This window comes from Aquarana catesbeiana, linkage group LG13 (genome assembly GCF_042186555.1).
Source record: "Aquarana catesbeiana isolate 2022-GZ linkage group LG13, ASM4218655v1, whole genome shotgun sequence".
NCBI classification, from domain to species: Eukaryota; Metazoa; Chordata; class Amphibia; order Anura; family Ranidae; genus Aquarana; species Aquarana catesbeiana.
Window position 1 is genome coordinate 13,839,859 of NC_133336.1, and position 17,875 is coordinate 13,857,733.

At 46.7% G+C, this 17,875-nt stretch overlaps 1 protein-coding gene across 1 annotated transcript; it reads right to left on the reverse strand.

Annotated features, from left to right (window-relative positions):
• Positions 1 to 798: 798 nt before the first annotated feature.
• Positions 799 to 17,056, reverse strand: LOC141117399 (tyrosinase-like). The gene is made up of 4 exons (XM_073610250.1): positions 16,243 to 17,056; positions 14,813 to 15,026; positions 7,983 to 8,124; positions 799 to 1,028 (listed from the first exon to the last, which is right to left on the reverse strand). The coding sequence occupies exons 1-4, from the start codon at positions 17,035 to 17,037 to the stop codon at positions 848 to 850; spliced, it is 1,332 nt and encodes a 443-aa protein (XP_073466351.1). The 5' UTR covers positions 17,038 to 17,056; the 3' UTR covers positions 799 to 847.
• Positions 17,057 to 17,875: the final 819 nt, after the last annotated feature.

Here is a 17,875-nt window from a genome sequence, read left to right on the forward strand (position 1 = left end):
TTGTTAAAAAAAAAAAAAAAATTGGATATTTATTATAGCAAAAAGTAAAAAATATTGTGTTTTTTCAAAATTGTCCCTCTTCTTTTGTTTATAGCGCAATAAATAAAAACCGCAGAGGTGATCAAATACCACCAAAAGAAAGCTCTATTTGTGGGGAAAAAATGATAAAAATTTAATTAAGGTGCAGTGTAACATGACCACGCAATTGTCATTCAAAGTGCGACAGCGCTGAAAACTGAAAAATGGCTTGGGCAGAAAGGGGGTGTAAGTGCCCTGTATTGAGGTGGTTAAATTGCACACAGGTGGACTTTATTAACTAATCAGGTGACTTCTGAAGGCAATTGGTTCCACTAGATGTTAGTTAGGGGTATCAGCGTAAAGGGGGCTGAATATAAATGCCCCCCCACCCCACCCCCACACACTTTTCACATATTTATTTGTAAAAAAAAAAAAATTAAAACCCTTTATCATTTTCCTTCCACTTCTAAATGATGTGCCACTTTGTGTTGGTTTATCACATAAATTCCCAATAAAATACATTAACGTTTTTTGGTTGTAACATAACAAAACGTGGAAAATGTCAAGGGGTGACGGTATCACAATCAAAGTCAACTAAGTCGTGATTTCAAATAAAGACCGTATTGGTTTCTTTTCATGATTGTAATTCTTTAGTTAGAGTGTGTTTATGATTTACAAAATAACACTGGAAAGAAATCATGGAGGATTTTTGAAGTGAAATGATTGGACAGATTTGATATGAGAGCTTGGTGTGGTTCTGAGGTTACACACTCGTTCCCATCACACAAGGAGCAGATCCCAGTCTCATAAGACTTGCTTCAAAGGCGCATTACAACCCCTTGTATTTAGAGTAGATGTATCCAAATCTGGTAGAGATGCGTAGGAGGTCTTTATTCCTGTAACACGGGAAGTACGGAGTGGAGCACTCCTCAGGACCTTGGCCTGGCTGGTCATTTTGAGGGTACATCTCTGGAGTTGCCTTGTGTCTGAGAATCCATTCCTCGAAGATCCTACAAATATTGATAAATATGTGAAGATATGCAAAATCCAGACAAAAAACAATGAGGGATGTACTGAAAGAAATGCAAAAGTGGGCATAACTTTTTTATTAATTTACATAGGTCATTCAAATCTCACATGTTGGTAGAGTAACTATTCTTAGGAGCTCTTCTTCTGTTTCATTAAATGTAAATAATGGATTCCAAGCAGAAGCAATGTGCCAACATTGAGGTCTTGATGAAGGAGGGGTGCAGGTTGTCCGACATCCACAGAAGGCTACAGAATATTAACGAAGATGACACCTTTGACAAGAGCAATGTCTACAGATGGATGAAGAAGATTAACCACTTGACCTCTGGGAGGTTTTACCACCTTCATGACCAGACCATTTTTTTGCTTTTCAGTACTGCGGTACTTTAACTGGCAAGTGCGCGGTCATGCAACGCTGTACCCAAATGAAATATATATAATTTGTTTCCCTTCTAATAGAGCTTTCTCTTGGTGGTATTTGATCACCACTGGGTTTATTTTTTATTATATAAATGAAAAAAAGATAGAAAAGTGTGAAAAAAACAATATTTTCTAATTTCTGTTATAAAACATATCCAATACAAAAACAAAAAATGTTCTTCATAAATTTAGGCCAAAATGTATTCTTATACATGTCCTTGGTAAAAAAAAAAAAATAATCCCAATAAATAAATGTATGTTAACCACTTCAGCCCTGGAAAGATTTACCTCCTTCCTGACCAGAGCACTTTTTTGCGATTCGGCACTGCGTCGCTTTAGCTGACAATTGCGCGGTCATGCAACGTTGCACCCAAACAAAATCGACATCCCTTTTTTCCCCACAAATAGAGCTTTCTTTTGGTGATATTCGATCACCTCTGCGGTTTTTATTTTTTGCGCTATAAACAAAAAAAGAGCGACAATTTTGAAAAAAAAAAATATATATTTTTTACTTTTTGCTATAATAAATATCCCCCAAAAAAGTATATAAAAAAAAAATTCTTTCTCAGTTTAGGCTGATATGTATTCCTCTACATATTTTTGGTAAAAAAAAATCGCAATAAGCATATATTGATTGGTTTGCGCAAAAGTTATAGCGTCTACAAAATAGGGAATAGATTTATGGCTTTTTTATTATCATTTTTTTTATTATTAGTAATGGCGGCGATCTGCGATTTTTATCATGACTGCGCCATTATAGAGGACATATCGGACACTTTTGACACTATTTTGGGTCCATTGTCATTGATACAGCTATAAAAATGCACTGATTACTGTGTAAATGACACTGGCAGGAAGGGGTTAAACACTAGGGGGCAATCAAGGGGTTAACTGTGTCCTAGGGAGTGATTCTAACTGCGGGGGGGATGGGCTTCAACTCACATGACAGCGATCACTGCTCCCGATGACAGGGAGCAGTGATCTCTGTCATGTCACTAGGCAGAACAGGGAAATCCCTTGTTTACATAGGCATCTCCCTGTTCTGCCTCTCCGTGACACGATCGCGGGCCCCCGGCGGACATTGAGTCCGTGGTACCCGCGAGCACGGTCACGGAGTATGTGGCGCGAGCGCACCCACAATGCTGTGATTTAAAGGGGACGTACCCGTACCTGTCATCATGCCGACGTACATCGCCGTGCGCTGATCGGCGTGTATGTTTATTGGTTTGCGCAAAAGTCTACAAACTATGGTATATACAGTATACTGGAATTTACACAGCTATAGACGCTATACTGTAATGGTGGTGATCAGCAACTTATAGTGTGACTGTGATAGGGTGGCGGACAAGCACTGGCTGGGAGGGCCACTAACTGACACTGAAATCGCTAGTCACTAATACAGCGATCCATGATAATAATATTCACTGTACTAATGACACTGGCTGGGGAAGGGGTTAACTTCTAGGGGCAATCAAGGAGTTAACTGTGTGCCCTAACAATGTTTAATATGTGTAATGTGCGCTGCTTTTCAGGGAGAAGAAACAGGCAGATCACTGTTCACAGTAATCCAAAGTCCTATGTGTGATTGGCCACAAACTATCAACAGGTTTCGGAGGAAATCATTGGCTGAAATCTGCTGCCAAAACTCGTGCTGTGTCCGACTACCAGCCCAACCACCAGCCCCATAGCATTATTATACCAGCCCAACATCATGATGTCATTTTCTTATTCATAAAATCGAAAACCGTGCATTTTACAGCACATTTGAAGAGTGTATTATCAATGGCGTCCCTAGGGGGGCCAGAGGGGGCCCTGACCCCCCCCCAACATTATGCTGTGCCCCACCATGTGCCCCCCAATTAAAATTTTTTTTTTTTTTTTTTAAACAAAAAGGCAATGTCTAAGAGGGAGAGCGTCCCCAGTCAGCTCCTGCGGGTGATTCCTCCCCCTCCCTCTGCTTGCTGACACTGCATAATGCGAGCGCTCACACAACCACGGCCGCCCGATCTGCTCCTTCCCCTGCATCCTCATTGGCAGGGAGAAGAGCGAGTTGCAGGAAGGACTCCACCAGGACTCTCAGTTACTGAAAAAACAGACTGATTTCTCCCATCCTTAGGACAGGAGAACTAGCCTGTAAATTCCAAGAGATGCCAGACCAGAGCTGTCAATAGCAAGGGCAGGACAGCAAGGGGAGGCTGGGGAACCCCACAGTGGCAGAACACCAGGGCCCGGGGGCAAGACAACCTTTGCAACCCTGATAGTTCTCCCACTGCTTTGGACCCTTATTGTTGTGGGATAGTATTAAAGGGCCCCATGATATATATATATATATATATATATATATATATATATATAATTGCATTTTATAGTTGCCCCCCTACTTTTGTCTCTGTCCCCCCATGTGCCCCCCTAAATATGAAAGCTGGAGACGCCACTGTGTATTGTATATAGAGAGACAGGGCTTTTTATATCGGGAACGCGGGGGAACCTCCAGCACTGAATGTCTGTAATAGCATGGGGTGTGGGGTGTGCTGGAGGGTCTATTGATGTTGGCTGCTGGGGGATCTATTGTCACTGGTGGGGATCTAAATTTGTGTGAGGGTCTATTGTTGCTGATGGGGAATCTATTGTTGCTGGGGGGTCTTATGTTGCTGGAAGGGATCTACTGTTGAGGGAGAGGTCTATTTTTACTGGCTGTTGGAGGATCTATTGATGCTGGCTGCTGGGAGATCTGTTGTTGCTGCTGGGGGGGGGGGGGCGTCTAATCAGCGAATGCCAGGTAAAAGTGGAGCAATCATCAAGGGGGACACCAGGAATGTGGGGGGGACTCTGGTGACCAGAGACCACCCTCCACAGAAAGAATACACTAAGGTAAGGGGGGGTTACTGATATGAGGAGGAACCTTTATATAAGTACCCCCTTACATTATTGTATTCACTCCCCTCCTAACATCAGTGACCCCCCCTCAGACTGGCGTGGCGGCGCTATCATTGACCTTCTCTCAGGTGCACCATGCAGGGCTCAGTCAGTCAGCTTAAGCTTGGTGGTTCTGGTTTTATTCTATAGTCTCCTCTCCACAGTCCACACACGTCTGACTTCTCCCATGACCCCCATCCCGGTGGCACTCCCACTTTTGACTCCTCTCCAGACTCCCCCTCAAACTGCAGACATGATATAAGACAAGAGATGGTCAGAGGTATCAGACATAATACAGGAGATGTCAGAGCTGTGGGCATGATACAAGAGATCAATGCAGCCTCACTGTGCCCATCAAATGCAGCCTCACTGTGCCCATCAAATGCAGCCTCACTGTGCCTGTCAATGCAGCCTCACTGTGCCTGTCAATGCAGCCTCACTGTGCTCGCCAATAGAGCATCACTGTGCCCATCAATGCAGCCTACCTCACTGTTCCCTTCCATGCAGCCTCACTGTGCCCATCAATGCATCTTTACTGTGCTTGTCCATGCAGCCTCACTGTGCCCATCCATGCAGCCTCATTGTGCCCATCCATGCAGCCTCATTGTGCCCGTCCATGCAGCTTTACTGTGTCCGTCCATGCAGCCTCACTGTTCCTGTCCATGCAGCTTTACTGTGTCCATCCATGCAGCCTCATTGCACCCGTCCATGCAGCCTCACTGTGCCCATCCGTGCAGCCTCACTGTGCCCATCCATGCAGCTTTACTGTGCCCGTCCAAGCAGCCTCACTGTGCCCGTCCAAGCAGCCTCACTGTGCCCATCCATGCAGCATCACTGTGCCCATCCATGCAGACTTACTGTGCCCATCCATGCAGCCTCACTGTGTCCATCCATGCAGACTTACTGTGCCCGTCCATGCAGCCTCACTGTGCACGTCCATACAGCTTCACTGTTCCTATACATACAGCTTTACTTTGCCCGTCCATGCAGCCTCACTGCACCCATCTATGCAGCCTCACTGTTCCTATACATACAGCTTTACTGTGCCTGTCCATGCAGCCTCACTGTGCCCATCCATGCAGCCTTACTTTGCCTGTCCATGCAGCCTCACTGTGCCCATTCATGCAGCTTTACTGTGCCCGTCCATGCAGCTTTACTGTGCCCATCCATGTAACCTCATTGTGCCCATCAATAAGCCTCACTGTGCCTGTCCATGCAGCTTTACTGTGCACATCAATAAGCCTCACTGTGCCCATCAATATGCCTCACCAGTCAGTACCTGTATTACACACAGCGCCCCCCCCCCCCCCCGCTGTGTCACGGAGCTGAGTCTGAAATGTACTTCGGCCGTGCTGTGACAAGGGTCCCGCCCTCCTCCTAGACCAGCTCGTGTGATAGGCAGAACACTGGGTCTATTTCCTGCCATTAGATCAGTGTTCTGCCTATCACACAAGCTGGTCTAGGAGGAGGACGGGACCCTTGTCACAGCACGGCCGAAGTACATTTCAGACTCAGCTCCGTGACACAGCGGGGAGACCGCTGTGTGTGACATATAAACAGGAGGGGGAGGAAGGAGGGGAGCACTGCAACCACAGCCACAGCTCAAAGCGGCCCCAGGGCAGGCAGCCTACCGGGAAATGTCCCCGTATCCCGGTAGGCCAGTCCGGCCCTGACGGCAGGGGGGTGAATGCATGCGCACCCCAAACCAGTAAGCAAGCCAGCAACATACATGTACGTTGCCGTGCCTGCAACTGCTGCCCGATCGCAGTATATTTAGTATGAGCGATTGCCAGGAGGTTAAAGAAGGGGAAACCAGCCTTGAAGACCAACCACATCTAAAACATATAAACATTCTGTAGCCTTAAGTAGATGTCAGACGGCCTGCCCTCTTCCTTTGTCAGGAACTCGGTGACGGAACGTTAATTCTGCTTGCAATCCATTATTTACCTGCAATGAAGCAGAAGAAGAAGAAGAGGAAGAAGAAGAGGAGCTCCTACAGAGGAAGAGTTACTCTGCCAACATGTGAAATTTGAACAACCTATGTAAGTTAATAAAACGTTTAGGCCAACTTTTGGAATACTTTTGGTACAGCCCTCGTATTGAATAAAAAACACATTGTACATTTTCTAAAAATTTGAATGTCAACATGGAAACTGCAACTTAACCACTTCCCGCCCAGGCCTGGCATCCCTTTAACCCCCTTCCTGCCCAGGCTGATTTCCAGCGCTGTTGCACTTTGAATGACGATTGCGTGGTCATGCACCACTGTACCCAGATGTCATTTTATCCATTTTTTCACACAAATAGAGCTTTCTTTTGGTGGTATTTAAACACCACTGGGAATTTTTATTTTTTGCTAAACAAACAAAATAAAAGACCAACAGATTTTCTTGTTTCTGTTACAACATTTTGCAAATAAGTAATTTTTCCTTTTCACTGATATGGGTACTGATGAGGCTGCACTGATGGGCACTGATGGGCACCAATGAGCTGCACTGGTTGGCACTGATAAGCTGCTCTGATGCGGCTGCACTGATGATCAGGACACTGTCTATCAGTGTAAATGTGCTGACAGCCTTGCCAGTTATTGACACTCCTTTCCTCACACAGACACAGTGAATGAGGAAAGAAATGCCGATAACTGACAAGTCTGTTTACATGTGATAAGCTGTGTTTGGACACATGGTAAAGGGCCGCTTTACCTCGATCTGTGATCATCTGTGTCCAAAGCGGTCACAGAGCGGTCACAGAGGGGGCAGGGTTCTGGGAGGACGTCTATGGACACCTTACCAGATCTTTAGTACCGCGCTGTGGCCGTCTTTTGGTTATAGCGCAGTACTAAAGTGGTTAAAAGGGTCTTTACTCTGGGGGGGTGGGAAGGACTCCCCGATAATGTGTCCTCTGTGATTGGCTCTCACAGTGGTCACAGGATCAGAGCAATTCCCACTATAAAATGGGGGATCTGTCTATGACAGCTTGGTCATTGTTCTAGGAGCATGCAGTGAGTTCACTCTCAGCACAGAGACCTTGGCTGCCCATGGAACCAAATGTGCAGCCTGTGGATGTTAAAGCTCATCCCCTTTGTTGCTGCACATATGCATTACGTGGGTTCCAAGGGGTAAAGAGACCCTGCCAGGTTTCTAAAGATTTCAAACTGGTGCTCCCCTGCAATATAAGACAGTATTCTCACCTTTCTGGCCCCTTTTCTCCTACCTCTCCTCTGTTCCAGTACTGAGGCCTCAGAAAACCTCTCCATCAGTCTTCATTTTCAGAGGCCTATGGCTGCCCACCAACATGCTGGTTTCTTTGTCAGACCCCTACATCGCTGCAAGGCTCAGTCAGTATTAGGAGATGGAGGATTGAGTTTTGAAGGCACTGTAATGACATTCATCTCTAGCATTCTCATATAACATGTTCCCACTTGGTCTCCTTGTAATCACACCCGTAGTATGTCTGCATTCTCTGACAATTCCCTGTGGCTCTACCAATACTGAATATTATATATGGCCCTTTGGTGATGCCATAGGCCGTAGGTTGAAGGCCCATGTATCCAGTAAGCTGCCCGCCTCTGATGCAACAGATTTAGAGATAAAACTTACTTGTCAACAAAACAATGGTGCAGTACAAATATAGGATCGTTGCTGGAGATTGGAACCTCGGACATCGTCCCTCCAAGGAAGTTATGGGCCAGGTTATGCATGCCAATCTGCTGCGTTACCCCATCTTTAGGATTTATAAAGCCTACAAAAGATCATAATACAATATTACAGTCATCTGGTTACATTTCGTTCCAAGCTCCCATATCCTGCTCTTTTCCCTTGGGTACCCATTGGGTTTTGGGTACCACTAGCTAACTTTGAGTTTGGCAAATAAAAAATTAAAATAAATATGCTAAGATATGGTTATTATTATCTGCATCTAGAATGTGACATAAACCCACTGCTGACTGCTGGGGCATTTATTGTCACTGGGGGGTGTAGTATTGTTGGGGGAGGATCCACTCTTGGAGGGGCATCTATTGCTATTGTTTCTGGCTACTGTGGGATCTATTGTTGCTGGTTGCGGAACTTTTGCTGCTGGGGAGGATCTACTGTAGAGGGAGGCTCAATTAGGGGTGCAGTGACGCCGCCCCCCCAATCCATGCACCCAGGCCCCAAATTTACATGCAGGGCGCCGGACGCATGGATTACAATAGGGTTTTTTTTTTTATTTGAAGCACATGATTAGAGCCTGAGGCTGTAAATGGCTTGAAAAAAGGGTGGGCTCAAGGCGCAGAGCACTGAGCTCACCATGTTGTGTGACAATAGTGAATTAATATCCGCTATTGTCTTCCTGATTCTCCTCCCGACCAATCAGGAAGCGGGTCTTGAGACACAATTGGCCGAGAGGAGAAGCGACTGTATTGGCCAAGGAGGAGAGGCAGGGAGAAGCGGCCGAGCAGGAGACACCGAGGAGGAGACACAGAGCAGGGGACACCGAGGAGGAGACGCCGAGCAGGAAACACCGAGGAGGTGAGGCGGAAACGCAGACCCACGACCTAGATAGGGTAAGTGTGGGGTTTTAAGATCGATCGAGCAACGGGGGGTGGGGGAATTTGACTGATGGACCGACCAGGGGGGAGGTGGCTTTGGGTGGTTTGTTTGCTGCCAATGCCCCCCCCCCCCAAAAAAAATGGAGCATTCATAGTTACAAAATATGCCTACAACATGCCCAAGCCAATTGTCCTTTCTAGCAAAATAAGCATGTACAATATGTAAGCAATTAGGGATGAGCTTCGAGTTCAAGTCAAACCCATGTTCGACTCGAACATCGCCTGTTCGGTTGTTTGTCGAATTGTGAACGTTATGGGCTGTTCGCGCCAAATTCAAGTGCCGCGTCACGGCCCATAATTCACTGCGGCATCGCAGTGCATTGCTGGCTGATGATTGGCCAAGCATGCACTATGACCCGCATGCTTGGCCAATCACAGCGCCATCTGTACAGAGAGCCGTAATTGGCCAAAACCAGGGTGGCTTTGGCCAATTATGGCTCAGGGGGTTTAGTACACGCCCCACACTTTATAAGGCCGCCTGTGTGGCGGCCTTGTGTAGTGTGTTTCGGCGGTGGAGAGAGATAGACAGAGAGACAGTGTCATTTGATTTAAGTTAGATAGAGTAGGCAGGCGAGTCAGTTATCTGCACTTACAGTGTATTGTGTATATATACATATATATATATATATATATATATATATATATATATATATATATATATATATATATATATATATATATATATATATATATATATATATACACTGTATTGTGTACTTATACATATACATATATATATACACTGTATTCAGTTTAGCTAGATCCATTCCTGTTATTATCTTCCTAATATACTGACAGGTAGGCAGGTGTTTTTACAGTATTTACAGTATTTACAGTTAGTGTACTGTGTGCTTTGCACAGTGTGCACCTAAAGCTACCTGAAGACAATTGCTGGTGTTCTTCTGATCCTATTAATACCACAGGCAGGCAGCTGCAGTATTTACAGTTAGTGTACTGTGTCCTCTGCACAGTGTGCACCTAAAACTACCTGAAGACAATTGCTGGTGTTCTCATACTAATAATACTACAGGCAGGCAGTTGATTCTGCTAGCTGTAGTATAATCAGTATATATATATACATCCCAGCTTTGTGCAGCTACATCTCACTGCAGACCATTAGTATGTCTGGAAGGCCAACAAGGAGAGGCAGACAGTCACAAGCCAATAAAAGAGGGCAAGCAGGCTCTGTGTCTAGAGGCAACAGTCCTGGTCGTGGACACTGTGCATCCTCATCAGCACGTGGCCGTGGGACACGCTTGGCCTTTTTTTTCGGCAGCTGGCCGTGTTGAGCCGCAACATGCCGAAGACTTGGTAGAGTGGATGACCAAGCTGTCCTCATCCTCCTCATCCTCTCTCACCCATGCTCAGGGTACTTTGTCTGGCAAAGCAGCTGCCAACGCGGCCTCTTCCCTCAGCTCAATGGCATCAGTCACTCCTTCCCTAGCCCCACCATGTCCTCCTGAGGAGTCCCCCGAACTGTTTGACCACAGTGTTGGATACATGCTCCAGGAGGATGCCCAGCGTTTTGAAGGCTCCGATGATGGAACCCAGCTAGAGGAAGGCAGTAACGTGAGCCCAGAGAGAGGGAGTGCCCAAGAAAGACAGCAATCTGGCAGTCATGTTCCCCCAGCTGCAGCATACTGCCAGGTTTGCTCCAGTGATGAGGAGGGAGGGGATGATGAGGAAGTCACTGACTCCACGTGGGTGCCTAATAAGAGAGAGGAGGAGGCACATCTCCAACGAGGCAGGATGCCCTCCAGGGGCCAGCTTAAGGGCAGCACACCGACTGCATCACACCAAAGAGCTCCGCATGTGCAGGGCGCTGCTGTCTCTGCGCGTTATTCCAAAAGTTCTTTGGGCCTTTTTTGAGACGAGTGCATCAGATCGCACCGCTGCTACTTGCAACATATGTCTCAAGCGTATCTCGCGTGGCCAAAACATCACCCGCTTGGGCACCACATGCTTGACCAGACCCACACCAAAGAACAAAGCGGACCTCTCCTTGCTCCTCATCAGCTGGGATCTCCAACCTCACTATACCTTCAGTCCTCTCTGAAACCTGCACTGAGAGAAATGAAGGTGTAGAATTAGGTGTGTCACAACCAAGTACTTGCGGACAATCTGCTATCGGTACACCGACGTCAGATTGTACCAGGCAAATTTCCCTGCCCCAGCTGCTGCACTGCCGAAAGAAGTTCACTCCCAGCCATCCACATGCCCAGCGGTTGAATGTTAGCTTGGCTAAATTGCTAGCACTTCAACTGCTGCCTTTTCAGTTTGTAGACTCTGTCCCCTTCCATGAGTTTGTGGAATGTGCGGTTCCTCAGTGGCAGGTTCCCAAATGCCACTTTTTCTCACGGAAGGCGATTCCGGCTCTCTACCGTCATGTGGAAGGCAATGTCTTGGCCTCGCTGGACAGGGCAGTCAGCAGTAAGGTGCATATTACCGCTGACTCATGGTCCAGCAGGCATGGACAGGGACGTTACCCCTCTTCCACCGTGCACTGGGTGACTCTTCTGGCAGCTGGGAAGGATGCAGGACAGGGTGCAGTAGTGTTGGAGGTTGTTCCACCACCATGCCTCTAAAATTCTACTAGTGGTGATTCTGCCAAAACATCTTTCTCCTCCACCCCCTCTTCTTCTTCTTCCTCCATGGCCTCTTCCTGTGCTGATTGGTCCTCGGAACCAGCAGTGCTCCATAGGCATTCAAGGGGCTACGCAAGCACGCAGGCAAAAAGATGCCATGCGGTGCTTGAGCTGGTGTGCCTGGGGGACAGGAGCCACACTGGGGCAGAGATTCTGTCAGCTCTGCAGGGGCAGGTTCAGAGGTGGTTGACGCCACGCCAGCTTAAGCCAGGAATGGTGGTTTGCGACAATGGCACCAACCTCCTCTCCGCCCTCCGACAGGGACAACTGACCCATGTGCACGGTTTGGCTCACATCCTTAACTTGGTGGTGCAGCGGTTCTTGGGCAGGTCCCCGGGCTTACAGGATGTCCTAAGGCAGGCCAGGAAAGTCTGTGTGCATTTCCGCTGGTCATATAATGCCAGTGCTCGGCTGGCTGACCTCCAAAAGGAATTTAACCTGCCCAAGAACCGCCTAATCTGTGACATGCCCACCAGGTGGAACTCAACATTGGCCATGCTGCAGCGGCTGCACACGCAGCAGAGGGCCATCAATGAGTACGTGTGCAACTATGGCACCAGGACAGGGTCAGGGGAGCTTGGTTTTTTTTCCCACGCCAGTGGGCCATGATCAGGGATGCATGCACTGTCCTGTCACCATTTGAAGAGGCCATGAGGATGGTGAGCAGTGACAGTGCATGCATCAGTGACACTGTCCCCCTTGTCCACCTGTTGGAGCACACGCTGCGTGGAATAATGGACAGGGCACTTGAGGCAGAACAGAGGCAGGAAGAGGAGGACTTCCTTGCCTCTCAAGGCCCCCTTTATCCAGACAGTGTTTCTGCGTGCCCGCCGATCACACAGGAAGAGGACGAGGAGGAGGATCTATAAAATCACTACAAATACCCATGGCAACACATACCATCTCTTGATTTTATACCATAATATGGAGTTAGATTTTAAGGCCATATGTTGTTCAAGAAGCAAGTCTCCCCCTATTGGTATGCAAATAAACCAGTCAGTTCGGTTTAGGAGCTAAGCAGAGGACAGGATATGGTGTAAGCGGAAGTTGGGGGGAGGAGTTTAGGACTTTTTGAAACAAGCATATGAGGAAAAAGAACAGAATTGGTTCGGAAGCCAAATGCCGCGTACACACCGTGGAATTTTGTTCGAAGAGTGTTGGTTCCAACTTGTCTTGCATACACACAGTCACACAAATGTTGGCCAACAATTATGAACGTAGTGACGTACAAGACGTACGTGGCATCTCCATTACGAACGCTAGTTTTACAAGACCGACCGCTTGTCGATCGTCCTAGATTTCGAGCATGCGTGTTTGTACTTTGGACTTTTGTCCGATGGACTTGTGTATACACGCTCGGAAAATTCGACAACACACATTTGTTGGCGGAAAATTTGAGAACATGCTAACCAACATTTGTTGGCGGAAAGTCCAACAACAATTGTCCGATGGAGTGTACACACGGTACACAGGTTTTCCGCCAACAGCCTGACATCCAACATTTCCTGTCGGAAAATCCGATTGTGTGTAAGAGTCAAGACATGGGTGTTGGAAGCTTGGGGATTTTGGAGACATTTTGAGTTGGGCTGAGCAAAGAACCATTAAGGACATTACATCTTGGTTCCATTTTGAAGTTGAGTAACTGTTCAGTTTACTTATTGCATACATATTGTACATGCTTATTTTGCTAGAGAGGACAATTGGCTTGTGCATGTTGTAGACATATTTTGTAACTATCAATTGTGTTTTGTGCAGTTGTATGTGCGGCTTTTCTGTTTGGTGAAGCATTGACACACTACAGAGGTCTAATGCCCTGTACACACAGTCGGACTTTCCGACAGAATATGTGCGATCGGAGCTTGTTGTCGGAAATTCCGACCGTTTGTGGGCTCCATCTGACTTTTTCCATCGGAATTTCCGACACACAAAGTTTGAGAGCTTGCTATCAAATTTTCCGACAACAAAATCCGATCCGGATCCGATGCCACGCATGCTCAGAATAAATTAAAAGCCGAAAGCTATTGGCTACTGCCCCGTTTATAGTCCCGACGTATGTGTTTTACGTCACCGCGTTCAGAACGATCGGATTTTCCGTCAACTTTGTGTGACCGTGTGTATGCAAGAAAAGTTTGAGCCAACATCCGTCGGAAAAAATCCATGGATTTTGTTGTCGGAATGTCCGATTAATGTCCAACCGTGTGTACGGGGCATAAGTTTCCTTGGCTTCTAGCTCAAGAACCTTTAAAAAAGATGCAAGCAAAACAGGTCTATTGTTACTCGGGGGGGGGGGGTCCATTATTGCTGGGGGATCTATTGTTGTTGGCGGATCTATCATTGCTGTGGGGGAGTTCTAATATTGCTGGGAGTCTATTGTTGCTGGGGGTATATTGTTGCTAGCAGGATCTCTCATTGCATTGGGGGGGTCTATTATTGGTGGGGGGATACTATTGTTGCTCGAGGAGTCTATCATTGCCGTGGAGGGTCTATTATTGCTGGGGGTCTATTGTTGCTGGGAAGGGGGTCCATGGTTGCTGGGGAGGGATCTATTGTTGCTGGATGCAGGGGATCTATTTTGCTACCTTTTGTTGTTATCCTTTACAAATTCCATACAAATTATTTAGCACCACAAAATGATGCTTGGTTATGTATTCTCTAAAAGAGGTGGTACTGGGGGGGGGGGGGGAGTAGTGAAATGGAGACAAGGGACAATACACAGAGGTAGGTAGGGGGCAGAGACAATGGGTTACACAGGGGAGGTTCCTGCGCCTAAGCCCTGCATAAACACAATAAACTTGTAATGTCTAATGCCACGTACACACGGCCGGACTTCCCGAAGAAAAAGTCTGATGGGAGCTTTCGGTCGGACATTCCGACCGTGTGTACGCCCCATTGGACTTTTTCTGTCAGCATTTCCGACGGACTCAGATATAGAACATGTTCTAAATCTTTCCAACGGAGTTTAGCCTGTTGGCAAGTCCGGCCGTGTGTATGGGGTATTAGAAGGTAATTTAATTCACTTTGAAGAGATTTCATGTCACTTCCGGTTGCATCTCTCAGAAAGGAAGTAAGGGGAAATTTCTCCAATGGTACAAAACAAAAAGGTTTCCTACTCTGTCAAAAACATAAAAACCTTGTCTTGGCTAAATACACACTGTAAGAAAAATGAAGTAAAGTTACAATACTGCTTGCCCACCTTCTAAGGCATTACGGAAGCTTCTCTTTGCTGTTCTGTTGTAGGGAGGGCGGTCAAAATCTTCCCATTTCAGAGTTTCCTCCACATCTTGGAAGGTGGGCAGGCTAGGGGCATCAGGATTAACGCCAGGCTTCCTATGCAGTTTTTCCATCTGATTCTGGTCGTCAGCACCCAGGCAGTAAGCATCATCATAATTGTAACCGCTGCAAATAGACTAAAGGAGAGAAACATTATTAGCCTTGTTAGTAGAGAGGAATGAATGTTTTTTTTCTGAATTTCAAAAACCTTCACAGCTTTTTTGAAGCAGAACACTAACCATGTGTAGCGCCCTCCTCTACTCTAGTTTCCTGAATATAGGGCAAGGAGATTCAAGTGACCAGTATGAATATTTATTTTTAGCCACTCCCTGGAAGGAGGCATCCAGAAGCTGGTTGAGGAGGTGATAAATGTTTGTGATGGCTTTCTAGAGTGGCCTTTCCTCTCCAGGGAGGGCTCCAGTTCTCCTGGGGCTGCTGCCCTAGGACAGAGTTTAATATTTATTATTTTCTACCTGTGGATGCTGGGAACAGCCAGCTCCTGTGAGTCAAGACCTTGCTGGGTGTGCAAGTGCTAGAAGGAAACTATATGGACTGGGGCTCCTCTACTAGAGTCCTAGATATCCTGGTTATTTCATTTTACTTCCAGGAAAGCAGTGGCGTCGCTAGGGGGTGGCTTTTGGGGCTATAGCCCCGAATCTGGGGCCCATAGCCCCGAGTCTCTGCAGAAGTCCCCAAGGGGAGGGGAGGGAACCCTGATGTAAGTGGAAGACTCTCTGGGGAGCCTGATGCAAGGGGGAGGCTCTCTGTTGACTCTGATGTAAGGAGGAGGCTCTCTGGGGACCCTGATGTAAGGGGGGGCTCTCTGGGGACCCTGATGTAAGTGGGGGGCTCTCTGGGGATATATACACACATACACACGTATATTACTGTATATACATGTGTATGCCTGCCCAAGCATATGACTTTCTTTCGCTGCTATGGTCTCTAGCCCCAGATCTTTTGTAGACCTAGCAACGCCCCTGCAGGAAAGACTGATTTAAGGAAGATTAATGTGAAGCTTATCCCCCCCCATTGACTGCTATTATAGTTTTGGAGTATCTTATAAACCTAAATCCCCCTCCTGTTCAAGTTCTTCAGCAATAAATAGTAAAAAGACATCCCCTGGACTGAGCCTGTATTGTCAGGTTGCATATAGCTGGGCTTGTGGATGGAAGCCTCAGTTCTACTGTTAGACAACCAGTCTATTTCAGCGGTCCTTTGGGGGGTAAAGGCTACAAATATAACCCCTCCCCCCACCACCAAAAAAAATACACAAAAAAAACAATAAAAAAACAAACCCATAAACCTTAAAAATTTAAATTACCCTAAAAGTATTATCGTAATTCCGCTTACCTTCCAAAAAGCAAAATGGGAGTATTGACTGAGATATCCTTGCACGTCATTATCTCCAAGGAAGTCATTGGTGCAGATTGAGCAGTTTTTGTCTCCTCTCCAGTCCCAATAAGGAAGGGCAAAATTTTTGTCTCCTGTCAAGAGCTGAATTTGTCTCTCCAGGAAGACGAGGCCCAATCGATGCCAACCAGGAAAAGCTGGACCTTGATGGGCGTAGTTGGTTCTATCATCAAAGGTCCCATTCTGTAGAATTGCCTTTATAGAGTAGTAATGGATCCAGGAAAACACATCATAGATGGAGGCATTAACAAAGCGGTACGTCTCCTTGTGATGGCGGTCTCCAGTGTAGAGGATGACAAAGTCCTGACTTTTTGTGGTTTTAGCCAGCACTAAGTAGCTGAAGAATCTTTTCCTTTCGAGCAAAGAAAGTTCTCGAATTTCCTTGCGCACAACAGTGTTTTTGCGGTCGCATTCATTTCCGAAGTACCCGGACCTACAGTCACCACAGTCATAGCCGCTGTAGTTTCCAAAGCACTCGCAGGTTTTGTTGAAGTAATATTTCGGCCAGTCCAAGCGGTCGTCATCATACTGGCGTACTCGGCCAGCTGCAAAGATAGCAGGCACGACCCAGTTATGGCATTTGCCACGACCCGACCTGGAGCCACAGGGGCTGCCGTCCTTCCAAAGGGGGCAACAGGTGTTTGACTGATATGTGTCAGATGTGGTACACGCCCGTGGGAACTGACCCTGGACCAAATTACAGCAAAGAAGGAGGAAAACACAGAGGACAATCATGGTTCACTGCAGGAAAATCGACCCCTGTGGAAGACAGCGGGACCGGAGTGTTTGGGAATTCCAGTCTAAATTAAAAAAAAGAAAGATATTGTAAAATATGGGGACTGCAAAATGTATGAAAAACGTTAAAGGGTAATGATAATGTACATTCAGCAAGTAGACCCTGCACATGTTTTCCTCTTTGCTGCTCCATAGGTGATTCCATATCACTTTGCAGAGAATACTGGGATTTCCAAAACAGATCCAGCGCTGCCTGCTCACTTTTTGACTGCCTCTCTCTAACTGCAAATTCTTGTAACACTCTATGAGCAGGACACAGGAAAAGGGCTGTATGTGTGTTGTGCACAAAGCTGAACAGCAGGAAATCTAATTACACCAGGCTACCCATAGCAAAGCTTTGGAATTGCTCAGCAGAATTGTAAAGTCCTTCCTTAATGACACCTGCTGCTGGCCACCAGTGGAAAATAAGACCTGTTATAGGTTTATAAAACAGTAAAACAAATTGAATAACTAAGGTCAAACCAAAAAAAGCCCCAAAGGGACACCTCTTGCTTTGGAGGGATCTTCTCTTACTTCCTGCTGTGGCTCCGGGGCAGGAAGTGAAGGAAACTCTCCCCGGCATGAAACCAAAAAAACTGGGCGGTGAGGGAGAAGCCCTAGTCGACATCACAGAGATGCCCTCCTGCATTCCTGTTAAAAGACTTGCTTGGGTGACATCCCTTCTGGCTCCAAATCCTGCTTGCTGTTTTACTATGCTCATCTCCGGCTCCCTGACATTTGGCTTGTCTGACTATCCGTTCCGGTTCCTGAACTCTGGCTATGTTTTGACTATGTCTGT